Source organism: Amblyomma maculatum, chromosome 3, assembly GCF_055883805.1.
Source record: "Amblyomma maculatum isolate TAMU_Amacu chromosome 3, ASM5588380v1, whole genome shotgun sequence".
In the NCBI taxonomy this organism is placed as follows: Eukaryota; Metazoa; Arthropoda; class Arachnida; order Ixodida; family Ixodidae; genus Amblyomma; species Amblyomma maculatum.
The window spans coordinates 210,756,250-210,780,737 of NC_139346.1; the positions used below are offsets into that span (position 1 = coordinate 210,756,250).

The 24,488-nt window shown below is 45.0% G+C and overlaps 1 protein-coding gene across 2 annotated transcripts in view; it reads right to left on the reverse strand.

The window, feature by feature from the left end:
* LOC146197614 (neprilysin-1-like) overlaps positions 1–21,484 on the reverse strand; it is a 38,647-nt gene extending 17,163 nt beyond the window's left edge. The window contains exons 1-10 of one of the 2 annotated variants that reach the window (XM_084599525.1): positions 21,331–21,478; positions 19,467–19,578; positions 18,726–18,824; positions 17,846–18,007; positions 9,602–9,688; positions 7,214–7,428; positions 5,261–5,464; positions 4,512–4,598; positions 3,252–3,385; positions 1,926–2,151 (exon numbers count right to left, since the gene is read on the reverse strand). In XM_084599525.1, coding sequence (XP_084455651.1) covers positions 1,926–2,151; positions 3,252–3,385; positions 4,512–4,598; positions 5,261–5,464; positions 7,214–7,428; positions 9,602–9,688; positions 17,846–18,007; positions 18,726–18,824; positions 19,467–19,560 — 1,308 coding nt within the window. In that variant the 5' untranslated portion in view covers positions 19,561–19,578; positions 21,331–21,478. Of the gene's footprint in view, positions 1–1,925; positions 2,152–3,251; positions 3,386–4,511; positions 4,599–5,260; positions 5,465–7,213; positions 7,429–9,601; positions 9,689–17,845; positions 18,008–18,725; positions 18,825–19,466; positions 19,582–21,330 lie in introns of both variants that reach the window. The other variant, XM_084599524.1, reaches the window with a different exon arrangement.
* Positions 21,485–24,488: the final 3,004 nt, after the last annotated feature.

Below are 24,488 nucleotides of genomic sequence, written 5' to 3' on the forward strand. Positions count from 1 at the left end.
AAGACTTGATATCTGCCAACCAGAGCATCAACTTGACACGAACATGTGTCATCGCGAAATATAGCAACAAGAAATTGCACCTCTATGAGTCATTGATTATCCAGATAACAGCGGACTCGCTTAATCGCGATGGCGGACATCTGCATCCTATATACGCAACATACCTGGGTTCATTCATATGCCGTATTCAGGAAACGGAAGGGACACTTAAGCTTCGCCTTTAAGGGCATGACGCGAAAGGGTCAACGGCTCGCATTCGCGGCTTTTTCCAGCGTATCCTGGTTCGCGTGCATGCACTTGGCCCCTTACTTAATCCCGTAATTTGCGCCTCTTATCTCACACGGTCGTAAGCTACCATAGTGTGTGAAGACCACTCGATATAGATATGGAGCGCCGCCTAATGAAGGTATACAAATGTGCTTACATGACCTAGGAGTAGCATTTTTTACTCGTAATGGAAGGTTCCTGGAGGGTTCGATTTCCCTTACCCTCCCATCTAAATGGAGCAGCCTGATGTGGCAGCTCCTGCCAATAACCGTGCTATATAGTCGCCATGATGGACAGTAATGTATACATGCGCAAAAAGACGAGACAAAGAGGAGAAGTGGACAACGACGGCGCCGTCGTTGTCCACTTCTCCTCTTTGTCTCGTCTTTTTGCGCACTATACATTACTGTCCATCATGTTCACCAACTCGCCCCAACAGCCGTTCTTCTACACTACATAGTCGCATCCTGTGACCAATCAATGGCTGGCCATGCCAGCTGCGAGCTACTATACCTGCCAGAACAGTATCCGCGATTTTTGGCTCACATTGCCTTATTTGCCCTCATTTTTTACTCAGAGCGGGGTCTTTCACGCCATCGCATTAAAAGCGACGTTTCGTCGCACTGTGGACAAGGCTATCACTGGGGAGCCGAAACGTCTTTCATCCGTTTTTGGGCTGTACCATTCGGGCCAGACGGGATTCCGTCAGACTAGCCAATAGTTTCGAGCTCCATGATCGCGTAAGCACTGCATGCTTTACCAAGAGTTCTTGTTGGGCTAGTTGGTGACAGTGTGCGAAGCCATGGGAAAATTACCTGAAAACACGACACAAAAGGCAAGGACACATCCAACTAGAGGATCGTGCTATTCTATGTGTCCTTCTTTTGCGTGTCGTGTTTTTAGCGCACTTTTCCACGGCTTATGCGTTACTCATTCTTAGCTTGAATTGGGTTAGCTAAATTTTAGATTAAGCTTCCTCTTTGCTTAGCTTAATGCTTCTGCACCAAACAGCGTCAGCGACCTTATATATGTAGCATTTAAGATGTCCTCACGAGTTTTTCAAATTATGTATGAGCGTGCATAATCTTCTATCATGCTTCTTGAGAGTCGCTGTCTGCAGAACAGTATTGCAGTATTGCACCATGGAAACATTTCAGCAAGACTTCTTTTGTTTCGCTGTTACATGTCTTAAAGAGCGTGGAAAAACCTTGGGACAGACTTGGTGATTACGATGTAATGTTTGTAAGTCGTCATATGAATTATGCACATGCACAATTAGATACACAAAGAACACGCAGGTCTAGCATGCACTCGGGTACAAAATATTATATTACTGCAGCTATATTGCAGCCAGTTCCGCCTTCATCATACGATTTGTTTATATGAGCTAAGACGATACGGAATTACAAATGGAGCATCAATTAAGCATGTCACCGAGACTGGGCTTCATACATGCTAAAAATCTAAGATAAGTTTGCTTCCATAACACTCACAGCCGTTCATTTATTTATTTACTTACTTATTTATTTATTTATTTATTTATTTTTGAAGTTGCAGTTACGAAGGAAATTTGTGGGGAGGAGGGGGCCGCAAGTTGGCTCACTCTAGCTGGTCATGTAAGTTTAATTTGCAGTTAGGGTTATATTTATATCACTTACGTCTTTCTTGGCATCTTTGCTGAAGAAACGCTTAATGTAAAGCCTCCCGGTCGGGTAGTCCATCACGTCACTTATGTGGTACACGCACCTCGTCGACAACGGGATGTCCCTTTTGACGCCACGAGAAGCTTGACTGATCTTGAACGACAGTTCACGCATATTCGGTAGCGCTATGCTGCCGAAATTTCGTATGATCCGCCAAACCATGTAGTTGTATGACGAATGCCTGTGGTGTTAAAGGAGAGAATGCTAGGTAAGCTAGGACACGTACCTCGTTATCCACCCGTATCTGTTTTGAATTCATTGGCTGTCTACCGTGTATATCGCTCGTTATCTCATGTGGAACATTTGCGGAAATCAGAAAACAAAAGAAAATGTAATACATTTCTTAACCTCACTACACTATGCTGTGATGATTTGCACAGACATGTGAACAATGGGGCCTGAAAGGATTCTCTGGCTTTCATCGGCTCTGGGGAGAAGCAATTGGAGCTTCCAAATTCACCAGCGGCTCCCATTGTGGATCGACCGTCATTCGCCTACATGCATTTTTCGACTCGCCACGAATACCTTAATTTGTGCCTCTCTAATCTCACATACTAATTAGCATAGAGTCATGAGCTACCACATTGTGTGAAATAATGTTTACATAGATATACAGGCTCGCCTTAACAAAGACGTATGAACGCGACTGCGTGGATCCAAAGCTCCTGGAGGGTTCGATTCCTGTCTCAACGGGGAGAAACCAGAGTCGGCAGTGGCAGCCAAGTCAGCCACCTCATGTGGCCTCGTAACGTCCCGCAACCTGGCGACGCATCAGTTCTCTGTCATGTCACCTTCCAACTACAGCCTGTGAGATGCATGCTTGTGATTTTTCGCCCAGATCACCGACGCCGTATTTTCTGGAGGCCGAGCCCGGGTCTTTAATGCTATCGCCTTGAGAAAAATAAAGGAGAACTTATTTTTTGCCTGGGACATTTTCTCGGGCTCCTAGAGGGAAATTTCTGGCAACCGCCTCCCTAAAAGGTCTTGCACGCCATTCGCTCCATGTGATCTGTGCGTAAAACCTTTCAAAGGAAACTGGATGATTTCCCCAAGGATAGCAATTCTCGCTTTCAGGATGTGCTGAAGTTAAACACCTCGCTGCATGAAATTCATTACTCCTAGGATATAACTACGTTTTCCTCGAGTATTATGTATATAGCTAACGGTGATTTCGTGCTTATGACTTCTTACTGAATTCTAGCCTTCGATATATAGTGAATGGTATTGGCGTTCATCCTGCCGAACTCCACCGCCACGTTTGTGAGCAAATCTGTGCCCCACCTGGAAGTGTTCCTTACGATGTAGTCCAGCAGGGTCTTGAAATAGTACAACTCGCTCAGAACCACCGGCTCTTGAGGTGTTAGCGTTATGTTCACGCTGTCGAAGAGACGCTGCAGCATGTGTTGCCAGTTCACCTGAGGTGCAAATCAATAAATTAGAGTTGCAGGTTACCGCCACTTCGTGTATACAAAATAAACGCTCACGGGGCATTGCACCTTAGCCGATATCGTTGCATCGTTTTTAAAGCTATGCACTGGTGTCCAGAAAACATATTCAATAGCTTTGCTTGGCCTATCGTCTATTAGTGAAATGATACTTTACTGGATCGCACGGGCACCATGTATATGAGCAAGCAAGGGGCAAACTGACAGAAAATATTCGGTTTTAGAGGAACTTTTAAGTGCTATGTCTTATTGGCCTTCTTTGCGCACCAATGCCGATTAAAACTCAACAGCCTGATTCAGATGTAAATTACCTGATCCCGAAGTTAACTAGTTCCCTTGTCTGGGCAAATTAACCTACGTGGGAGAATATGGAAGAACTTGTACAGGAGGGCTTGGCCGTAATACTCGTATCGAAAATTGGACGACAGTTCATCGTGCTTCTCAGTCTAGACACTTTTGTTGTGGTTGTTATGTCATGCACAGGCACGTGCCCTTGGAAAAGATTATTTTGTACTTCTCAGGACTGCTTGTTTAAAACAACAATGACCTTATGAAAATTTAAAAATCGATCTACCGTTGACCTATGTCATTCACTTGATTCCACCTCAGCCTTCGTAAACACGCCGAAAATTCCGAGGCAGTAAACATGGCGCGATCATTTCCACCATGCCATCCTTCACATGAGCGAAAGAAATTGCTATCCAAAGGCTCAATTCAAACTTGTTCACAGCACACGAAAAGGTAGGCGCGTGTTACTTTGTCGTCTTTATTCTCTTCAAGGCTGCACGGAGCCTTTTTCAAAAGCCGGATTGATAACTCACGAAGAAATACAAATTATACTGCCATTTTTCAGGCTTTGCAGGGCTTTACATGAAAATCTAGAACGCCATGGTCAATGTTCGGCGGTTGAAACCGTCAAAACAGGACAGAAGGAACCAAATTACTTGTTCATTACCGCACGTACACATGGGCGAATTCCAAGCCGCAGTTTATGTCTAATGTCGTCCTACACATCAATGTAAGCGAAAAGGCAACAAAAACTTCGTGTCCGTACTGCTTTAGGTTTATTAAAAATACGGCCCGTTTGTCAACTTACATGTTCAGAAATATTTCTTAGGTCTGAAATGGTCATTCTAAAGTAATTGATATCGCTTCCAGATTTGTTCTCGGCATCCTCCAGTATCTGGAACGGGAAGTAAAGAAGTTTAGAAGAAACCTTTTTTTTTTTTTTTTTTCAGCATATTGATTTTTTTTTTAATAAGACCGGCTGCAGAAGGCCGAAGTTAACGCCAAAGGAGATGACCCATAGGAAACGGGAACCACGTTGGCCAGTACATTCGAAATCAATCGCTCAATTCTTGGCAGCATAGTTCAGAATCATTATAATAGGCTGCCTGCTATAAAAATCCCACTCTTGGCCAGACGGCGCTTCAAAACCAAGCAACTAGCGCCATCGTCGGTGGGAATTACATACAGCGGGAGCAAGGCAGCCGAGCAGCTTAATTCGTCTCGTCATCTGCCGGTTCCAGGGCGGTTTAAAAGAAACTCCTTAATCTAGAAGAATAGTTGGTGTGCAAATCTCGCGAAAGGAAAGCGATTGATATCTATAATGTGCATGATGTTCTGAAGCAAGTAGGACAGCGATATCTCCATGCATGCTTAGTGTGTCGGAGTTGAGTGATCACGTCACCTACGACGTTCACTCGAGGTAACTGGACAATTTCTCAGGTTTTCCGACAATAAACTAATGTTTACTACTAAGCTAAATGCCCCTGTCAATTATCTCGCTGCCTCTATTGGAGATATATTTGACGGTAATATGAAGCAACTTAGAAGTGAGCTCACCTTTGTGATGTTAGCCTCAAACCACAGTATGTCAAGTACGACTTCTTTTACTTCCTTGAAGGATAGCTTCGGATTAAAAGCCTTGATGCAGGAAGCCATGAATGTGAGGTAAGCCAGGTCCCTCGTGCTCACCCGAGGCTTACGGTTTCTCGCGCTTCGTTTTCTGAACAGATAGAGTTCTGATTTTGCTGAAGGCCGTTCTATCTGAAAGAAAAGCCCATTCGGCTGAGATTTATCATAACTCTGTTCCTTTCTATTCAGACTTTATCTAAGAGTGGTCTTTTTTGGACTAATATAAGAAGTCGAGTATTTGAATCATATAATATAATTTGCTTTTAAGTTTGTATCCTTACTATAAGTTCAGAGAAGATATGCCGTCTATTCTTAACATCACCATCGAAGGCTTTCAGGTAAAACATTGATTAAAGGTCACGACACTGTTAAATAGCTCACATGCGTTAGGAGCGGAGACCTCGTCTCAGCAGCTTCAGATTATGTACCTGGACCCTCTTTTCCAGAAGAGCTCCCAACCACACCTGTTTAATGGGCCTCTTGTCGACAACTGCTCCGCCTAAATTACTCCAGTATTTATTACCCATCTTCAAAGACCACAACTTCAGTTCTTTGTTCATTACATCTCCTGCCTTTGTCTATGTATGGCTTTTTATTTCAGCTCGTTTACCCTAATCAGGTATTTGATATTTAATGCACTGTTTCCACTCTGTATCGTAACTTTGTACATATCATTTCTGTATTTTCTGTTATGTGTGTATTCTTAGAATAAAGATTTCTAACTTTTACTTGGGCTCCGCTGTTTGGCCTTGAAGATAAATGTAATTGTAGGACACTCCTCTTCTACAATTTTCTGTAAATCATTATTTGCAATCGAATTTTCTTTTCTCCTTTCCATTCATCGTGGTCCTTTTTCCACAGACAAATTCAGTCTTTCACTAGTTTGTGTATCTGGTTACGTGGTGAAAACAGTTACTTTCTTTCTAGACCTACAATATTGCCTGCGTTCTCTAGATGCCAATCTTTAAAATTACTCAGCGGTGCTTATTCAAGCCTCGAATCACTTTCTGTAGCTATTTACTTTCTGGATAATGTCATCAGCAAATCGTGTCCACTCCTCATTTGCATTTCTGCTTAAATCTGTCAAGCTCAGCGCCCTAAATTTCATTCTGCTGATAAGAATTAGGCAGGAAACAATCGATAAGTAATATTTTTCTTCCTGATATCTCGATTTGTATTATATAATACATTGTACCATAGTTCAAGTCGTACAATTAGGGTCGACATTAGCTACCTTTCTTGTAAACCCGGGTCCCGCAGTGCATTCATTGCCGCTAAGGTTTAAATGGAACAAATTCTGCGCTATAATCCATAAAAGCTAATAACAGAAAATTGCTAGCTAGTGCACATTCCTTTTTAACATCATAAAATAAATTCAATTCATTATACCCCTTCTAAAAACTACTGTTTTTAAAGCCTTCTCTTAATCTATTAGAAAATACTTGAGCGGATGTGCCGTGTGTAACCGGTTGCCATTTTTTTTAGTTTATTGACGTTCCTTTCCATGTAGCTTTATATTACACTAAATATTTTCCTTGATTTCGGACTACTCTTATTCGGAAATATTATTACGTGCTTTTATGTTATTTGTGAAATGAGCAACAAGCGTTCATTGACCTCCAAAGGCTTGAGAATATGTCTTCGGTATAGTGTAAACGCTCGCGAGGTGTCCTTGCGATAACCTTAAATACGAAACGTGCAGAAATGAGCAATGCTTGCTTATGAAGCACTTTCTTCTAGCGGCATTTTGTGCCAATACCCCAGTACGTTATGAATGCTGTCTTTCGCCTCACTCTGTTTTGACAGAAAAACGTTTTCCAGCCCAACATTTCATTTCGAACCCGAGGCTACCACCAGCCCTTGTGCTGAATGATGACTTACGCTGATAATCTTGTCCGAGACATTCTTGGGATCCTTGTCTACGCCTATGACGAGGAGCAAGTTGACGGCGAGCTCGGTGTGAATCCTGGTGTAAAGCTGGTCCCAGGTGGGCAGGACTTCTCTCGTCTTCGGCGCAGGCCAGACTGGCCAGTACTCTCCGCCGATGCTCTTGAGGACGTCGTAGAACGCGTAGAACTGCGTCTTCTCTGGAATCGCTGGAGCAGCACGCAAGGCAGCGTTACAGTCCAACGCCACGAGTGAACAGGGCGCGAGAAGAAGGGAAAGAACGACGGGAATTTTTCATAATGCTGTGGCGCTGTGCCATAAGCGATCATGCGCTTGACTTTGGGCTTGCCCTTTAAATTGTTAGAGCTCGAGAACAATATAGGTTGAGCCAAACCCGAGGCGATTCAATCTCATTAAATTCTTGAAGATTCGAACACCTTTCTGGAAGGGAATCTGTGGCACACTGAAAACACGAGACGGATAACTTTGGTAGGGAAGCTGGAGACAAGTTTTGGTGAAACGTTGGTCAAATCAGCAGAATGAGGCTTGCCTGCCAGCCTTGCTCGTGTCATGTTCTATATATTTTCTTTTCTTCTTTTTTTTTTGGGGGGGGGGGGAGGGGAGGGGAAGGTGGGTGGTAGCGGTTCTTTGCAATTGATGTAGAATTGTGCGAACATCGGAGTAGGTCATGTCACGGTCACAACAGGTATTTGTTTGAGCGGAAAATAAAAAGTAAGTAATAAAATTCTCCTTTTTAATACAATGTTACACTGGCGCCTGTCCGTTGTCCCTTTGTCTTCATCTTTTGTGTGTGTGAATTTTTTGCGCCAGGGTTTTTTCCCAGTTTTAAAAAGTGGCTATGAGAAATAAGAAAAATTCGGAGGCATAAAAAGAAAGGAAAGGCGTACCTTGGTAGCACCTGTGAAATATACTTCAACAAAATGCTGGAATCGCGCTAATGAGCTGTACAACGGGAGTACTGGTCTTGTGATTTACACTGTGAGGCTTTCAGCCTCCACTGGACAAATTATATGTAGGTTCTAATGATGTCATCGTTTCCGTCCGTGACATTATGTGCCCATTGCATTTTGTCGAGTGTCATGCAGGTTCTCGTTAGCGTTTTCCATAAACTAAAAAGGCAGGGAAACATTCACAGTTAGCTCTGACATATTTAAAGGGACCATGCAACGCTAATTACTAAATATAGAAAGCGCGTACGAACAGTCAGTATTCCATCAGTCCTCTCCGCACGCAAGCGATATTTCAGCTAGCCTTTATAACACCGAAAATACTGGCGAACAAAAATGATGCCCTTCTAAAACTAGCGCGCGCAGGCGCTCGCGAAAAGGAAAAAAAAAAATGAAGAGAAAACAGGTTGTGACGGCTCCATGTCCCGCCCCATCACACGGGAGCTTCCAATGAGTGGGTTCACCTAGGGAGCCCTGATGACATCGACGGGAAGGGGGCAGCTACGAACACGCGATGAAGCGTCGCCCTAGTCGGCCAGGAGCACTTTTTTAAAATCTACGTTTATATTATAGGGTCCGCACAGAGCTCCTAAAATTTTTTCGAATACTCACAATGACTACCACTACGAATTTCTTGCGTTAGAATATTGCATAAATACCGTTTCACGCTTCTTTTAATGCCCTCCTAGATCTCGTTTTGCTGCTTTTGGCGCTCGCTTACTTGTGGTGATAAATTCTTGGCCTAATATTGTAGCGTTATGTTACTGGGACAAAATGACAAGGAAAACAGCGCAGCACAAATGATACAAGAAACAGAACACCCGTACGTTTTGATTAAGTCATGTACCAACAGGCCGGCATATTTCCGTACTGGGCAAAAATTTGACTCAGCGGCGACAGTAAAATGAAAAAAAAAAGGGGGGGGGGTTATAAATGTAGCATTTAAATTTTATTCCTGTCACGGTAACACAACGTCAAAAACCTTTTTTTTATCTATATTGTACACGCCTGAGCAAAGGAAAGCTAAAGAACCGTATTTTGTTGGTGGCGCCAGATGTGCACTTCGAGATGGCTGAGCCGATTAAGATCGAGATGAACAGGCCATTTGCTAAATAAATTCTAGATTAATGCCCCTGTGACCATGCTTAGTAAACGCGCTATGGTACAGAAAGGTCGTTGTCAATGTGATTAACTATATAGTGCAGCTGTTAAAAATGCCAACGAGGAATTCCGTTCTGTCTCATCAACTTGCGGACACATTAACGGAGCCATTTAACCATCACATATGTGGAACCACATTTCGGCCACAGAAGAATTTGTTTGGAACTTTTAGAACTTACAGTACATTGCGCTACAGGTCACAACTGTGATTGCAATTAATCGACTGAAGAAATTACTTATCGGAGAGACTTACATGTGTTGACGCAGTTCTTGTAGGAAGCGAGGACCTTGTCAGTCGCATTTTGGTTTTCAGTCTTGTACGTGCTGTTCTCGAATATGACTGTTGATCAGTGAACGGCTGATATTAGTTGAATACAGACATTTGTTTTACTATTCTCACATAAATTGAGCAACCTCGTAACAAATATAAAGGTTGGCAAACCAGACAATGACACCTTCAATGTATTATTTCTGTTTAAAAAGCTTTACCGAAAGCAGACATTTTCTCATCCCTGGCATTCCTTGCAATAGCTAGGGGTAGTAGATTTCGGTTTAAATAAAAAAAAGCAACAAAACAAGATTAAATAAAGAAAAAGGTTAATAACGCAACAAAAAGACACTCACAAATAGGCACAAATAGACACACAGGACAGGCGCTGACTCCATCTTCTTTCTCGGAGCACCACACACAAACTTTTTCAACACGCAAAAAAAGACAGCAAAACGGGAAGATTGGATCCAGACGTATTGTTTCCCCTTATAGTATACATAAGGTGGCGCATAATATGAAGAAGGTCGCCAACAAGCACGGCGTCAGGATGGTCTTCTCCGCCCCCAAAAAGTTGGCTAGCATGTGCGGACGAGTCATGGGGGATGCCGGTCGAAGACAAGGATGCACTTTTAAAAAGCATGTCAAGCCCTAGGTCAAATGTGCCACAGGGGTTATTTACCAAATCCCCTTAACATGTGGAAAAGTATACATCGGGCAAACCGGCCGATGTGTAAACGATAGGGCTGCAGAACATAAGCGCTCTCTAAACAACAATCAGAATTTACATCTACCTGCTCATTACAAATCGTGCGATTTCAAAACGAAATGTGAACCGAACTTCAAAGAAATGAAGATTTTAGGCAGGAGCAGGGAATGTCTTGCCCGTGAGCTGCTAGAAGCCTCGTATATAAAAAGACTTGGTTCAAAATGTATTAGGGAATCATCTCTCTCGCTGTGTAGTTGCGAAGGTCGACTGGTAAATGTTTTTAGGTAGGGTAGACCTAAATTGCTATGCATATGTTGCTGACTTTATGGGAGTATTTGGATGTTGAAGAAGTTGGTATGTGTCGTTCCTAGAAAGAAGTTGGAGTCAGCGTCTGTCCTCTGTGTCTATTTGTGCCTATTTGTGAGTGTCGTTTTGTTGCGCTATTAACCTTTTCCTTTATGTGACTGTGCACCAACAATTGAAAACAAGATTAATTCAATTTTAGAAATTTCACGTTAAAACGAAATAGTTCAGTGTTCGCACCAAACATGCCTGCTTATCAAGTACGAATCGCACTCAGTCAAGGGAGAAAATAATGAAGTGTAAAAGCCAATGAAGTGCTGAGACGATGCACCGTTGACATCATTCGGTCATTTGCGCGTCTGAAGTTAATCCCTTCTCTTCACTACACCTTGCAAGTTTTAGGTCTCTGCAGAGTTGGGGAATTAATCTTGCCGCCAAAATAGGCCTGCTAGCGTAGCGATTTTTATTGCCAGCACCTGCTTAGGGCAGTACTATAGGTTAAGTGTACGTTTCTTCATTGTATCCATGGACACGAAATCACTCAGGAGCGTTATGACAAAGTGTCACGCTGTTGCTACGGCTACGATTAAAGCAGATCCATCGCTGTCGCTAACATGCAGATCAGCTGATCATCGTACTCTTGCTCAACTTAACCGATTAACCGAATCATATTGTGATTATTCATTTCTAGGAATATGAACTTCTAATCGCACTTTTATGTAACTGCTTCATCGTTTAACGTTTGCTATTCTACGGTTATGAGCACTTCCATCTGCAAGCACACGTAGCTGGCAGGCGGTAGCTGACATCTGAACATGGCTGCGCACTGACTGGCCGTAGGATTGCCCGACGTTACGTTTGGCAGGAGCTGCCAACTCGGACCTCTCCCTCCAAATGGGAGGGTGATATTATATTCAGCCTGTCAGAACCCTTGCATTCACGTCATCCTTATGCCACGCAGGTACGTTCATACGGCTTGGTTAAAGCGGACCCTTATACGTGGGCTGGTAGCCTACGCTATCGCCTCCTACCCTTATAGGCGGAGCTTAGGTGTCCCTTGCACTTCGTTTTATTGCGATAGCAATACTGCGCCAGTTTTCGGCCCGTCGCGTCGTCCCAGGAAAGGCCACGTTTGACCTCGAACAGCGGCGAAGAAGAAGAACAAGAAGAAGAAAAGGAAAAAGAAGGAAAAGAAGAAGAAGAAAAAGAAGGCGGCTCGGTCACCGACAGTTAATGCTTTCGCTCCACATTCGTTACAGCAGCATTGAAGATAGATGGATTTATTGAAAGGAAAGGCAGAGAGGTTGGCCGGAATAATTCAAATCTGACATGCTACTCTGCACTGGAGGAGAAGAAAGAAGATCACGGTGGGTGACGATGTGGGAGAAGGCATATGAAATATATTGTCACGTAGCTGTTCAGGCCCGTAACCAGAAGGTTGGTTTTAATAGGGGGTTGACCTGAAGGTTATCTGGTTATCTGAAGAGGCTTTGCAAATAGCTGAGGAAAGGAGGATGGCAAAAGGTATGGGGGAAAGAGAAAGATACAAGGTTCTCAATGCGGATTTTCAGAAAATAGCAAGGAGAGATAAGAATGCCTTCCTGAACATACAGTGTCAAGCAGTTGAGGACAACAGCCAATTAAGGAACACAAGAGCTCTGTATAAGACAATCAAAGATATCAAAGGAAGCTTCTGTGCTAAGCTGGGCGTGATAAAGGACAAACGAGGCAAGGACCTCACTGAAGCCTCAGAGATAAAGAAGAGGTGGCAGGAATACACAGAAGAACTGTACAAGAAGGACCCGGATGTGCAAACCCAACATAGGACGGTTGTGATTACTGATCTCGAGCCGGGCATCCTGAAGAGTGAAGTTGAATGGGCCTTAGCCAGCCTTGCTAAGAACAAAGCTAGCGGAATTGATGGTATTCCAGCTGAGTTGCTTCAAAACCTCAACCACGACGCTGTTAACACACTGCATACATTATGTCAAAAGATTTGGACAACCCTGCAGTGGCCACACGATTGGAGGAGGTCAGTTTACATCCCCATTCCAAAGAAAGGCAGTGCCAAAGATTGTTCCAACTACCGCACGATCGCGCTTATTTCGCATGCTAGCAAGGTGATGTTAAAAATCCTGCAAGGTAGGCTGCAGCAGTATGTGGATCGGGAGCTTCCGGACGTGCAAGCTGGGTTTCGCAAGGGCAGAGGAACTAGAGACCAAATAGCCAACCTTCGCTGGATCATGGAAAAAGCAAGAGAGTTCCAGAAACCCATTTACTTCTGCTTTATTGATTATGCGAAAGCGTTTGACTGCGTAGATCACAGCAGATTGTGGCAAGCTCTCCAAGAGATGGGAGTTCCAATTCACCTCATCTGTCTCCTCAGGAACCTTTATGAAAGGCAAGAGGCCACTGTCAGAACTGGGCATGGTCTTACTGATTGGTTTCCGATTGAGAAAGGGGTGAGACAAGGCTGCATACTGTCGCCCTGCCTATTTAACCTATATGCAGAGTGCATCATGAGGAAGGCCGGTCTGGTCGAGTCTTCAGCTGGAGTGAAGATTGCTTGAAAACGTATCAACAACCTTAGATATGCGGATGATACCACTTTAATGGCAGAAAGTGAAGTGGAACTCAAGAGACTTCTGATGCGCGTACAAGAAGAGAGTGAGAAGTTTGGGCTTAAACTGAACATTAAAAAGACGAAGATCATGGCGTCTTGCCCTATCAAGTCCTGGAGCATGAATGGACAAGAAGTGGAAGCTGTGACAGATTTTCTGTTCTTGGGCGCCAAGATTACCTCGGAAGGAGACTGCAGCCATGAAATTAGGAGACGCCTGCTTCTGGGAAAGAGAGCAATGGTTAGCCTTGACCGCCTAGTAAAGAGCAGAGACATTAGTCTGCCAACCAAGATCCGTATAACCCGTGCTATGGTTTTTCCAGTTGTGATGTATGGATGCGAGAGTTGGACTGTGAAAAAGGCTGACCGCCGAAGAATTGACGCGTTTGAATTGTGGTGCTGGCGAAGACTCTTAAGAGTTCCTTGGACTGCCAGAAGATCGAATCAGTCGATATTGTCGACCATAAACCCTGACTGCTCATTGGAGGGTCAAATTCTAAAGTTAAAGCTCAGCTACTTTGGTCATCTAATGAGAAGAGAGGAGTCTCTGGAGAAAGATTTGATGTTGGGAAAGGTTGAGGGTCGCCGGAGAAGGGGTAGGCAGCGAACGCGATGGTTAGATGGCATTCTCGAGGCATTACAGATGAAGCTATGTGATGTTAAGAAGATAGTGAGAGACCGGAAAGCGTGGCGTGACATGGTCCATAGGGTCACAAAGAGTCGGACACGACTGAACGCCTGAACTGAACTGACTAATAAGCACAGAAGAGCAGGTCCAGAGAGCACTGGGTGACAGCAGCAGACTTCAGCTTCTTCTCGAACGCCACGGGGCCACTTCGAGTCCGCGCACGAGACTCTAAATGAGCAGCCGCCTAGTGGCTGCTGTTGCACACGCTACATTACCCCCCTCTCTAAAAAAAAATAAATGTCAACTTGAATTCGAATGCAGAGAGAAAAAAAAATAAAGCAAGAAACATGCGTTAGGTGGTACGCTAATTTTCTCGCGAAAAGTACGGCTTCATGCGCACGATATGGACAACCTCGGATTTCTGCAGGCGACGAGTAGAAAAGCCGTCCGGAAGCACTTCGTACGTGACGTCGCTCAGCTGACGGAGCACTTTGTATGGCCCAAAGTACTGCTTCAAAAGTTTTTCAGATAGTCCCCGACGTCGAATCGGAGTCCAGAGCCACACTCTGTCGCCCGGTGCGAAAGTCACTACACGGTGGCGGTGATCGTAACGCTGGGCGTCTCGGCCTTGCTGGTTCCGTATGCGTGCCCTCGCCAGCTGCCGTGCTTCTTCTGCGCGTTGAGTGAACTCCTCGGCGCCAACTTCGAGGTCACGGCCGTCGTGGGGCAACATGGCTTCGAGCATTGTCGAAACTTCGCGGCCATACAATAAGGAGAACGGCGTCATTTGCGTTGTTTCCTGCTGCGCCGTGTTGTACGCAAACGTGACGTACGGGAGGACGTCATCCCAAGACCGATGTTCAACATCCACGTACATGGACATCATGTCGGCGAGAGTTTTGTTCAGACGTTCTGTCAAGCCATTAGTTTGTGGATGGTAGGCGGTTGACCTGCGATGGGTAGTGCCGCTTAGCTGCATGACAGATTCCAGTAGCTTGGCAGTGAAAGCAGTGCCTCGGTCCGTTATTATAACTATCGGGGCGCCGTGCCTCAGGACTATGCGTTCGATGAAAAATTTCGCTGCCTCGATTGCCGTACCACGCTGGAGGGCCTTCGTTTCAGCGTAACGCGTGAGGTAATCTGTAGCGACAATTATCCACCTGTTGCCGGAATCAGAGATTGGAAAAGGACCCAACAGATCCATGCCAACTTGTTCGAATGGGCATCTTGGCACTTGAACAGGATGCAGTAAACCGGCCGGTTTCACAGGCGGTGTTTTCCGTCGCTGGCAATCATGGCATGTTCTCACGTAATGTCGTACTGCGGCAGCAAGGTTTGGCCAGTAATAACTCTTCTTAATTCAGGCCAGAGTTCGAGCATACCCCAGGTGACCCGCGGTGGGCTCGTCATGACATGCCTGTAAGATTTCTTCGGAAAGAGACTGTGGTACGACGAGGAGGTAATCTCTTCCCGTCGGAGCGAAGTTGATCTTGTATAAGACATTGTTTCGCATGCAGAACGATGAATGCGTTCTGGCGAAGAGACGGGGAACTTCTGTAGTGCGCGCTTCCAGAAAATCGATAAGTGGTGCGAGAGCCGGATCGTTACGTCGCTGCTGCGAAACAGTGAGCGCGTCGACGGCTGCGATAAGGGGAAAGTCTGGTTCTTCGTCTTCCCGCGCAGCCTCGACAGGTGAACGGGACAAGCAGTCAGCGTCGTTGTGCTGACGTCCAGACGTATACACGATGGTCATGTCGAGCTCCTGTAGCCGTAAGCTCCATCGTGCAAGGCGTCCGGAGGGGTCTCGCAAGTTCGTTAACCAGCACAGAGAGTGGTGGTCACTCACAACCCGAAAGTGCCGGCCATAAAGATAGGGTCGAAATTTCATCACCGCCCACACAACAGCCAGACATTCTTTTTCGGTGGTGGAATAGTTCGATTCGGCACGGGACAAAGTCCGGCTGGCGTATGCGATAACTCGCTCGGCGCCGTCTTGCCACTGGACGAGTACAGCACCTAGACCCACGTTGCTGGCATCTGTGTGGACCAGAGTCTCGGCATTCGCATCGAAATGGGCAAGCACAGGTGTTGTCTGCAAGCGGTGCCGTAACTCGTCGAATGCCTTTTGCTGTTCGTCCGTCCAGGTGAAGGTGACATCATCCCGGGTGAGACGTGTCAACGGAGCGGCAATGCGTGAAAAGTTTTCAATAAATCGTCGGTAATAGGCGCAGAGGCCCAAGAAACGGCGAAATGTCTTCTTGTTACATGGAGTAGGGAATTTGGTGACGGCTGTTGTTTTAGCGGGGTCGGGACGAACTCCTCGATGGCTGACGACGTGGCCCAAGAACAGGAGCTCTTCATAGCCAAAGTGACACTTTTGTGGTTTTAACGTGAGGCCGGCAGATCTGATAGCCCGTAGCACAGCGGAGAGACGTTGGAGGTGTTCCTCGAACATTGGTGAAAACACAACAACGTCGTCCAGGTGAACACCAGGTCCAGGTCCATTACAGAAGTCTCGAACTGCTGGTCAGCTGGCGTCGGTTCAGGTAGAGGAGCGAATTCCGGCGCCAGACATCGGAGGCGACGACTGCAGCGATGAACGGGTGTCGACACGAGCGGAAGCCGGTTGGGACTCGATGAGCGGCTGCGAGAGGCCCGAGACATGTAATTCAAGGCCTCACCTCCACCAGTGTCACGTAGCCGTTCAGGCCCGTAACCAGAAGGTTGGTTTTAATAGGGGGGTTGACCTAATAAGCACAGAAGAGCAGGTCCAAAGAGCACTGGGGGACAGCAGCAGACTTCAGCTTCTTCTCGGACGCCACGGGGCCACTTCTTCGAGTCCGCGCACGAGACTCTCGATGAGCAGCCGCCTAGCGGCTGCTGTTGCACACGCTACAATATATACAGGCACAGTAGCTTGCCTCACAAGCGCAAATCAAGCCCCCTGGCGCACAAAAAACGGCAAAGAGCACGCACTGCCTGGACACCCTTCCCCTTGTCCTGCCAAGCGCCCAGCAGCAGTTCCTCCGACAAAGGCCTCTTGTCCAAACGCTTCAAGGAAGCGGCTAGCACACTTCTTTCGCCCGCATACACTGAGCACATCAATAATATGGTCCACAGTCTCTGGGATGCCACAAGTTGGACATTCCGGCGAGTCCACCTGTCCAATTAAATGCAAGTATTTGTGCGTGAACGCCACGTTTAAACGAAGTCTATGTAGCAAGCATGCCTGATGACGCGGCATTGAACACTTCTCATTTATATGTGGGCTGGTAGCTTACGTTCTCGCGTCATACTCTTAAAGGATGAGCTTACGTGTCCTCAATAATGTAGCACTTTACGCTGATAGGGCGTGATAGGAGAATGATGTAGCAAGCAAAAGAAGCTTCCGCCGTTGCTATCGCAATTCAACTAGGGTTAACCAGAGTTCAACCACAACGAATTGCTTTTAGCGAAGGCTACATTGCGCTATGATTTCAAGCCGTCGGCGAGGCACCGTGTTATCGTGGCACCGTAGAAAACGAAGAAGAAAAAGGAGGAAAAGAAGAAGAAGAAGGAAAAGACGAAGTAGTAAAAGAAGATGAAGAGGAGGAAGAAGAAGAAGAAGACAGATAACTGGGTAGTTGACAGAGGCAAACGACAACAGCGGGTTGCTAGGACAGAAGATTCGTTCAAACGCTGTGACAGCGGTGTGCCCCGGAGTTCGACGTAGGGACGATGTCATACCACTAAAAGTCTTCTACACCCGAATGAGAATGGTTAACGACGATCATATTGTGCTTCCCATATGATCGTATTCACGTTATGCCATCTGCAAGCTACTTTTGAATAAAAGCAAGTGCAAAACTTGCAATATACCTATAGCCGTCACTGCTCAAAAAAAAAAAAAAAAAGAAAGAAAGAAGAGTACGCTCTGAAAACCTCCCACATAATCATCGCAACATGCGTGCGTAGCAAAGGACGACCTACGTTTCAGGTTTTCGGTGAGCTGGTCGTCGATTCCTCCGAGCACGCTGGTCGCGCTTTTGTCGTCCGGAATGGGGTTGAAGAAAATCCAATTCTGGCACACGTGGTCGTAGAAGCTGTCGCATGGGTTGTAGTTCTTGTTTAACGCAGCCGTGATGTATCTTGCTTCGTGTGGTGAGAATAAAGAGGTAAATTAATGCTTAGCATTCACCCGAGTGAAGATGTGTGTGCAAATATTTTTCGCTCAGAAAATATCATTATAGCATAGCCCGTTTTATAGGCTGATGTTTGTCAGGATTTCTTCAGTAGTTTTTCAATTTTTCCTCTCTAAAACAGTGTTGTATAATCACTTCTTTGTATAAAATATTGCTTTAGACGTATCAGGCAGGTGCAACTGGTCTGATGACTATAAGAGACACCAGCAAAAGAGCCAAGTAAATATTTTAACTAATGGGGGCGGCAGCTGGATGCCAGGTAGTTTTACTCAGGTCATTGCGATACAAATTAAGTTTACACCATGAAAAATTGCATATTCAGTTTGATTGGTTCAAGTTTAATAAACGTTGTTCACGCTATTTGTAAAGCAGCTTTTGATACTGTTGTTGTTGTGAAATAGTGGCAATTTTAGGGACGACTAGTCTGAATTTTTGCGCGTTAACAGAAATTGTGACCACATGCTCTGGACGTTGCAATCATTCAAACTGAAAGGGTTATCTTAGGACTGCTTTCGTCTTCCTCCAGTTATGACAAGCAGGATCAAATGGCAGCTGGACCACAATTTCATGCTCAATGCCGGAAGTATGGTTCTTTACCACCTCGAATGGCAGAGAAGAAAGTATCGCATGCAGCAAGATAACAGAAAAAACTAGCTTAGAGAACTCACTCCTATCTTTGCACGCTCTTGTGCTGCAAACATTTGTGCTGTTAGAGGTTCTGGTCACTTCAGCTGTGTGGGCCATTTTTATGTGTGTGGTGTTAGCCTCTGAAAAGAAGCGCAAGGTAAAGCAAGTAAATGTTCAGCATTAATCATTCGGGTTTTGTTGCGACGAAACAATCAATTTTAATCACATTTTCCCATTCTCGTGATTAGTGCTGTGTGTGCTTATCTGCCACAAAAAAAAAAAGGCAAGAAAGACAAGAAGCGGTTGTCTCTCTCTTTTTTTTGCATGTGGTAGTCAACAGTAGCACGTAATGCTACTTTCTTAAACAATTTTTCTGTTTTCATGGACCACTGGGAAGGGATATTTCAAGCCGCACGATATGAAATAAGGGTAAGCTGAAATGACTGCTCTCTAGACCCAGTCAGGGGGGGGGGGGGGGGGGGGGGGGTATGCCGTTCAAAAAGGGTTCAATGATTAACATTCTCGCCGACATCATATTCAGTCCTAGCTGTGAGCAGCGACATACGTAGGTACTCAGGCATACGCATCTTTCAAAACGATAGCCTAGTTTTCACGGAACAGCAACTATACGTGCACACACAATGAAAGATTAGCCCTAATGCGCGTTGATGTAATGTAGACTTGCTGTTCTCAATTTGATAACATAGTTAAGGATTTTGTTCGCTTAACTTTTACACGCTGAGTTGAAGTAACGGGTAAAGAAAAAAAAATAATATTCATACCCTTGGGTGCACGCATTGCGTGGACAGGAGCTTGCAGTTTTCCAACGGCAAATATCCATAGAACAATGATGACGTTTACATCCCTCGCTCTCATTGTCCTCTAACCACTCGTCTTCTGGCAAGTGAGAAGCAGAAACGTCCTTCATTACAGCATTCGAAATAGCAGACAATTGCATTTAAAGTGAGCGGTACACCTCTGTGGCACAGCTTTTCAACGCCATATGTTTCTTGCCAACGATTTTTCAACGCTCAAGTGTTCGCGTAGATCCCTCACACAGCGTCAAATTTTTAATGTCACGCCGCAGCTGTCCACGCCGGTCAGTCGTTCTTTCCAGGTGGATGAGTTACTAGAAGCTGCACCTCAATTTAAACTTCATGTCAGGAGAAGTTTAATCACTTCATAATGTTATCGCCTACCTCTTTTTTAACCCAATTTTCATCCGTTAATGGTTTCTATCATCATTTTTAAATTCTACGAACACATATAGTTTTTTCATGCTGCCTCAAAAATAAATTTATCTTGTCCCAAAAATGATTCATTTCGCACGTTGTAATCGTACTGTAACAAGATCCGACAGTTAAACGAAAATGTTTTGGGGAGCGCAACTGGGAAAAAAACAAGAACAAGACATCTAGCGGAGCTTTCTGCGCCGAACAGGTTTAGATGAAGCTTACCGACACGTCTGTTCTTCGCAGAACGCCGGTTGCTTCTCTATAACCTGTGCTGTATCTGAACTTTTGCCGAATGCGTCCTGACAGGTCCCTGCCGTAGAAGACTCACACGTTCATATTGCGGAGAAATCATGCCGTACGTTCATACCATTCTACACCTAACATCTGCTTTTTTAAACGGTATTAAACGTGGCGCACAGGCATAGTGATAGGTAATTTTTTTACAGTTTTCTTTTTGTCCTCATGCATTAAAGAAAATTGAGAGCATAGCTTAACAGGCTATGTTTGCTGAACATGAAAATGAATTCCCGACTATACTAGTTTTATAATCGTTCATCTTAAGTCAGGGGAATCTCCCCTAAACTAAAAAGATGTTGTCTCTATATTAGACCTGCCCAAATCTGCTCGCGAATCACACCCGTCTCGGGCGATACGGCTAAAGCGTGGAATGTTCTAGCTAGTGAGACTCTTTTACTGAATCTCCCCTAAATTAAAATCACGGACGGCGGTAGACATCCAGAAAGAGCCAACGTGAATTCAGACTAGTCTCAACTTCGACTCGTAGTGTTTGCGAGGCAACAGCTAGTTATTACCACTCGAAAACGCATAGGCTTCGTATCCAGCGATTCAGTTATCTTGAATACGTAGCTTGCCATTTTTTGCTTTGACAGCGCCGTGAATGGCTACATGCGTCTCAACGTCTCAGCTTTCCACGAGCTGTGTTAGCTCAGGGCTAAGGGTACGCCTTATTCTGCCTAATCATTTCATATAAGAACAGATAAAATTGGGAAGACCGGACTGTGTTCAGCCTCTGTGTCGATACCACGGTAAAGAAATCAACGTTTCAAGCAATAAACGACCATAAATGAAAGTAGAAATACCACATTGGTAGGTAAAGTGCTATGTTCAGTTTATCGAGGTGCAGCCACTTAGCCGCTGTGGCTGCACTACTGACTTGACGACCAAATGCTGCAGCATGTCTGTGCCGATATTTCGAAGCTCGTGTAGAGCACCGGGTGTCCACAGCAAATAGCATGCATTCCTGTGCAGTGTCTCTCGCGTTCGATAGGTTTCATCGTGAAAATTAAAACCAGGCTAGTCTTGGGGAGGTTATGTCTCGATTGGTTTCCCGTAGGTTCTCGCGATAATTTCAAGCTAGAAATGACTGCTCTCGGCGAAGAAAATCACTCACCTTTGGTATCCTTCTAGTGACTTCTCATGCGACCAGGCAGCGCGGCCATCTTTGCCATCGATCTGACGTCTACCGTAGACGACGTCGCAGCGATCGCCGTCAAAAAGCCGCGGCCTTTTCGGCGGCAGCTGCCGGCCTTCTGGAAGCGACGAAACATGCGCCGCGAGATTCCCTTTGTGTTCCGCAGCCAGCAGGTCTTCGATCAAAAGGCGAGGCGACTCCGTGTCTTCCCATGCTTCATGGGGGAAGGAGATAACTTTTCATCGGCAAGAAACGTTTTTTGTACGTTAGTCATTACTTATCAAACTGATGTGCTTACCTGAGCTGTTATCTGAAATCAGTTCAGCGATTTTATATGGCGCACGGTGAAATTCGAATGGCATGGTGCACAAGTAACATAATGAGCGTTGTTCCCTGCGCAACCTTTCTCATCTAACACTAACTTCTGGAACTTATAATATACAATAATTACGCAGAACAGAAGACACGTAAAATGGATTATTGGGGTAACATAGCCCAGAATACCGTGTTTCTATTCTCCGCAACGGAAGTCGTAAGAAAAGGCAGTCGCAAATATTTTCGTGAGCGAAGTCGAGATCGATGACTTGTGAGAGCTGGCGACAAGTGGATGCGTCTTCTACTCGGTGCTCACTTCGGTAGATTACGCTTGCTCTCGCCTGCTTACTTTGTCGTATGAACAAATGGCGGCAAAGAATCACGCATGTATACCTACCTTCAGTAAATGTTGCTCCGGTATGAAGAAATCTACAGCATGGAGATAGTATTTCCTCATGTTCTTTCTTTTTGTGGTGCAATTCAATATCGTCTTCTCATCACTAACTCCAGATTTATTGCCAAAAAACCTCGCTGCCCAAAGGTCCCTCTCCATGGCAGGCATGATAGTACACGATGCAGCTCACAACAGACCACTGCGCACATGTGGTGTCTTTTATTGGCCTTCACGCTACGCGCATATGAAAAGCTTTTCGGACAAACCAGCGGTCACTTTGCCTCCACGTGCTATATTTACAAAATGTCAGGCACATTTATACGTTGAGAGCAGTCTCACCGAATGCGCCCCTAACCGACGAATATCGAGCTGTGCTACCTCTCCAACCTGAAGGTCCCTACTGGCGCCTTTCGTCGTTGATGCTTTATATACGCCTGCGAAGTAACGACGTCTCGAGCTCGCTCGACGTCGCTAGGTCTTGGCGTAACATTGCCAGAAAGGCACCTAATTCTTATTCTTGAAGATAATTTGAGTCTGGCGATAAATACAAAACAAATCGTATACAACTTCGTCTCGTTAAAAAGCAGACATATATATGTCACCATTCTGCTGAGAGACAAGTGTCGCAAGATGATCAAGCATTCGAGACGTCTTATTCTTGACTGCACTTTGGCGAATTTTACAGCTTTTGGCAAATTCTGTCTATGGCATCGACGCTAAAATTATGCGTGATGCGTGGTGTCTGCACAAAGTTCTATTTGTATCGCATACCAGCAACCATCGTAAGGGGACTGTCAGATTACTTCTTGAGTGGCAGGTACAAGTTCAGAGCTTCAAACTGTATCCCAAGGTTGTACACGGCATCATAATTAGGGCAGCTTCAGACGACAACAACAAGCGACCACTCACAAAAATTTCAAGATAGCCGGTCCTTACCTTGGTGAAAGCTTTCACTAGTCGCTGTACGCAATTGGTCACGGCTGGATGCGATATGCAGCAGATAACGCCTGGTGCCCGGCCTCCAGTGAGCCAGTCACTTGATTATTCTCCACGAACGCTTGAAAGCTGTGGGTACAACCCCGAGCAACACCTTTGAAGTCCAGAGAACCAAATGGGTTCGAAAGGGAAAATGAACACTCGCCATTTTCTTAAATTTCCGAAGTGTTCTGTTTCCGCGGATCCGGCATCCAGCAAACCATTGGCGATGATCAGACGTCAGAGTACACTACTGGACATGCTCAGTGTCACTTTCACTCGGCAGATGCAGTTGCCATTGATAAATGTCTCATAAAATTTTAATGAAGTGCAGCAGAGCCAGAGGTACAAATAATTCCGTTCGTTTATTTCACCTAGAGGCTCGAGGCTCTGGCTCTCTCCTCTCTGTGGTTCTCCATTCAAGTCATATTGAAAAGTGCCAAAATGCTGCTCTAGGGATGCTCTCTGCTTTTTTTGTTTACTAACCTAATTTTATCCGTGTCTTAATGATGATCCACTTACTGCTTCTCCGAATGGTAAATAAGCTTAAGGTTAAATGTCAGCAAGCTGGAATATACGAAGGCTCCAATGATCTTGTACTGTCAGAAGGGTTGGGAAGAGAGTTCGATAATGCCAAAGTATGTACACAGATGCAAACCATATGACCGCCTCAAGTGCACCATAGCCGGACTATCTTTTCTATTTTTTTTCTTTCTCCTTCGACTTGCCATATTTACACGTAAATAACGCGGCAACAAGCTATAGGCTAGAGAAGAAGTTACACCTGAAAGAAAAAAAAAACAATTACAATTTTAAAGCGAGTGGATGATTATAATGCGAAATCTTAACTTTAAGGGCGACCATGGCTGAGGATGCGGAAATAAATGAGACTGCACGTAAATATTATGATGACACAAGTACTTGTGCGTGACTTATTCATCGTTACTATTCAAGTTTTTATCTCTATCCACGAAAACACTCCATCCATCTTCCTTCTCCTGATTAAACACGTTTTTTTTTTTTTTTTTATGCATCGTAGCCTTTCTTGCCCCGTCTAGCGTTAAGCGCCCGTTCACCTGCTAGAAGGGACAAATTACTCTATGAAAAAACATGTCTTACGGACTTTAGCACATGACCGGAAGTGTCACTGCTGTACGATGAAGATAGCACGCAAATACAGAATTCAACCTTAGAATTAGCGAAGGAGGAGATTCTAAGCTACGAAACAGTTGAGGGAATTCCATGAAGTAACTTGAGTGAGTGAGTGAGTGAGTGAGTGAGTGAGTGAGTGAGTGAGTGAGTGAGTGAGTGAGTGAGTGAGTGAGTGAGTGAGTGAGTGAGTGAGTGAGTGAGTGAGTGAGTGAGTGAGTGAGTGAGTGAGCAAAGAAAGTAAAAGGCGGGAACGGAGAGAACAGAAGAGAAACAAAAAGAAAGAACGAGGAAGAAAAATGAA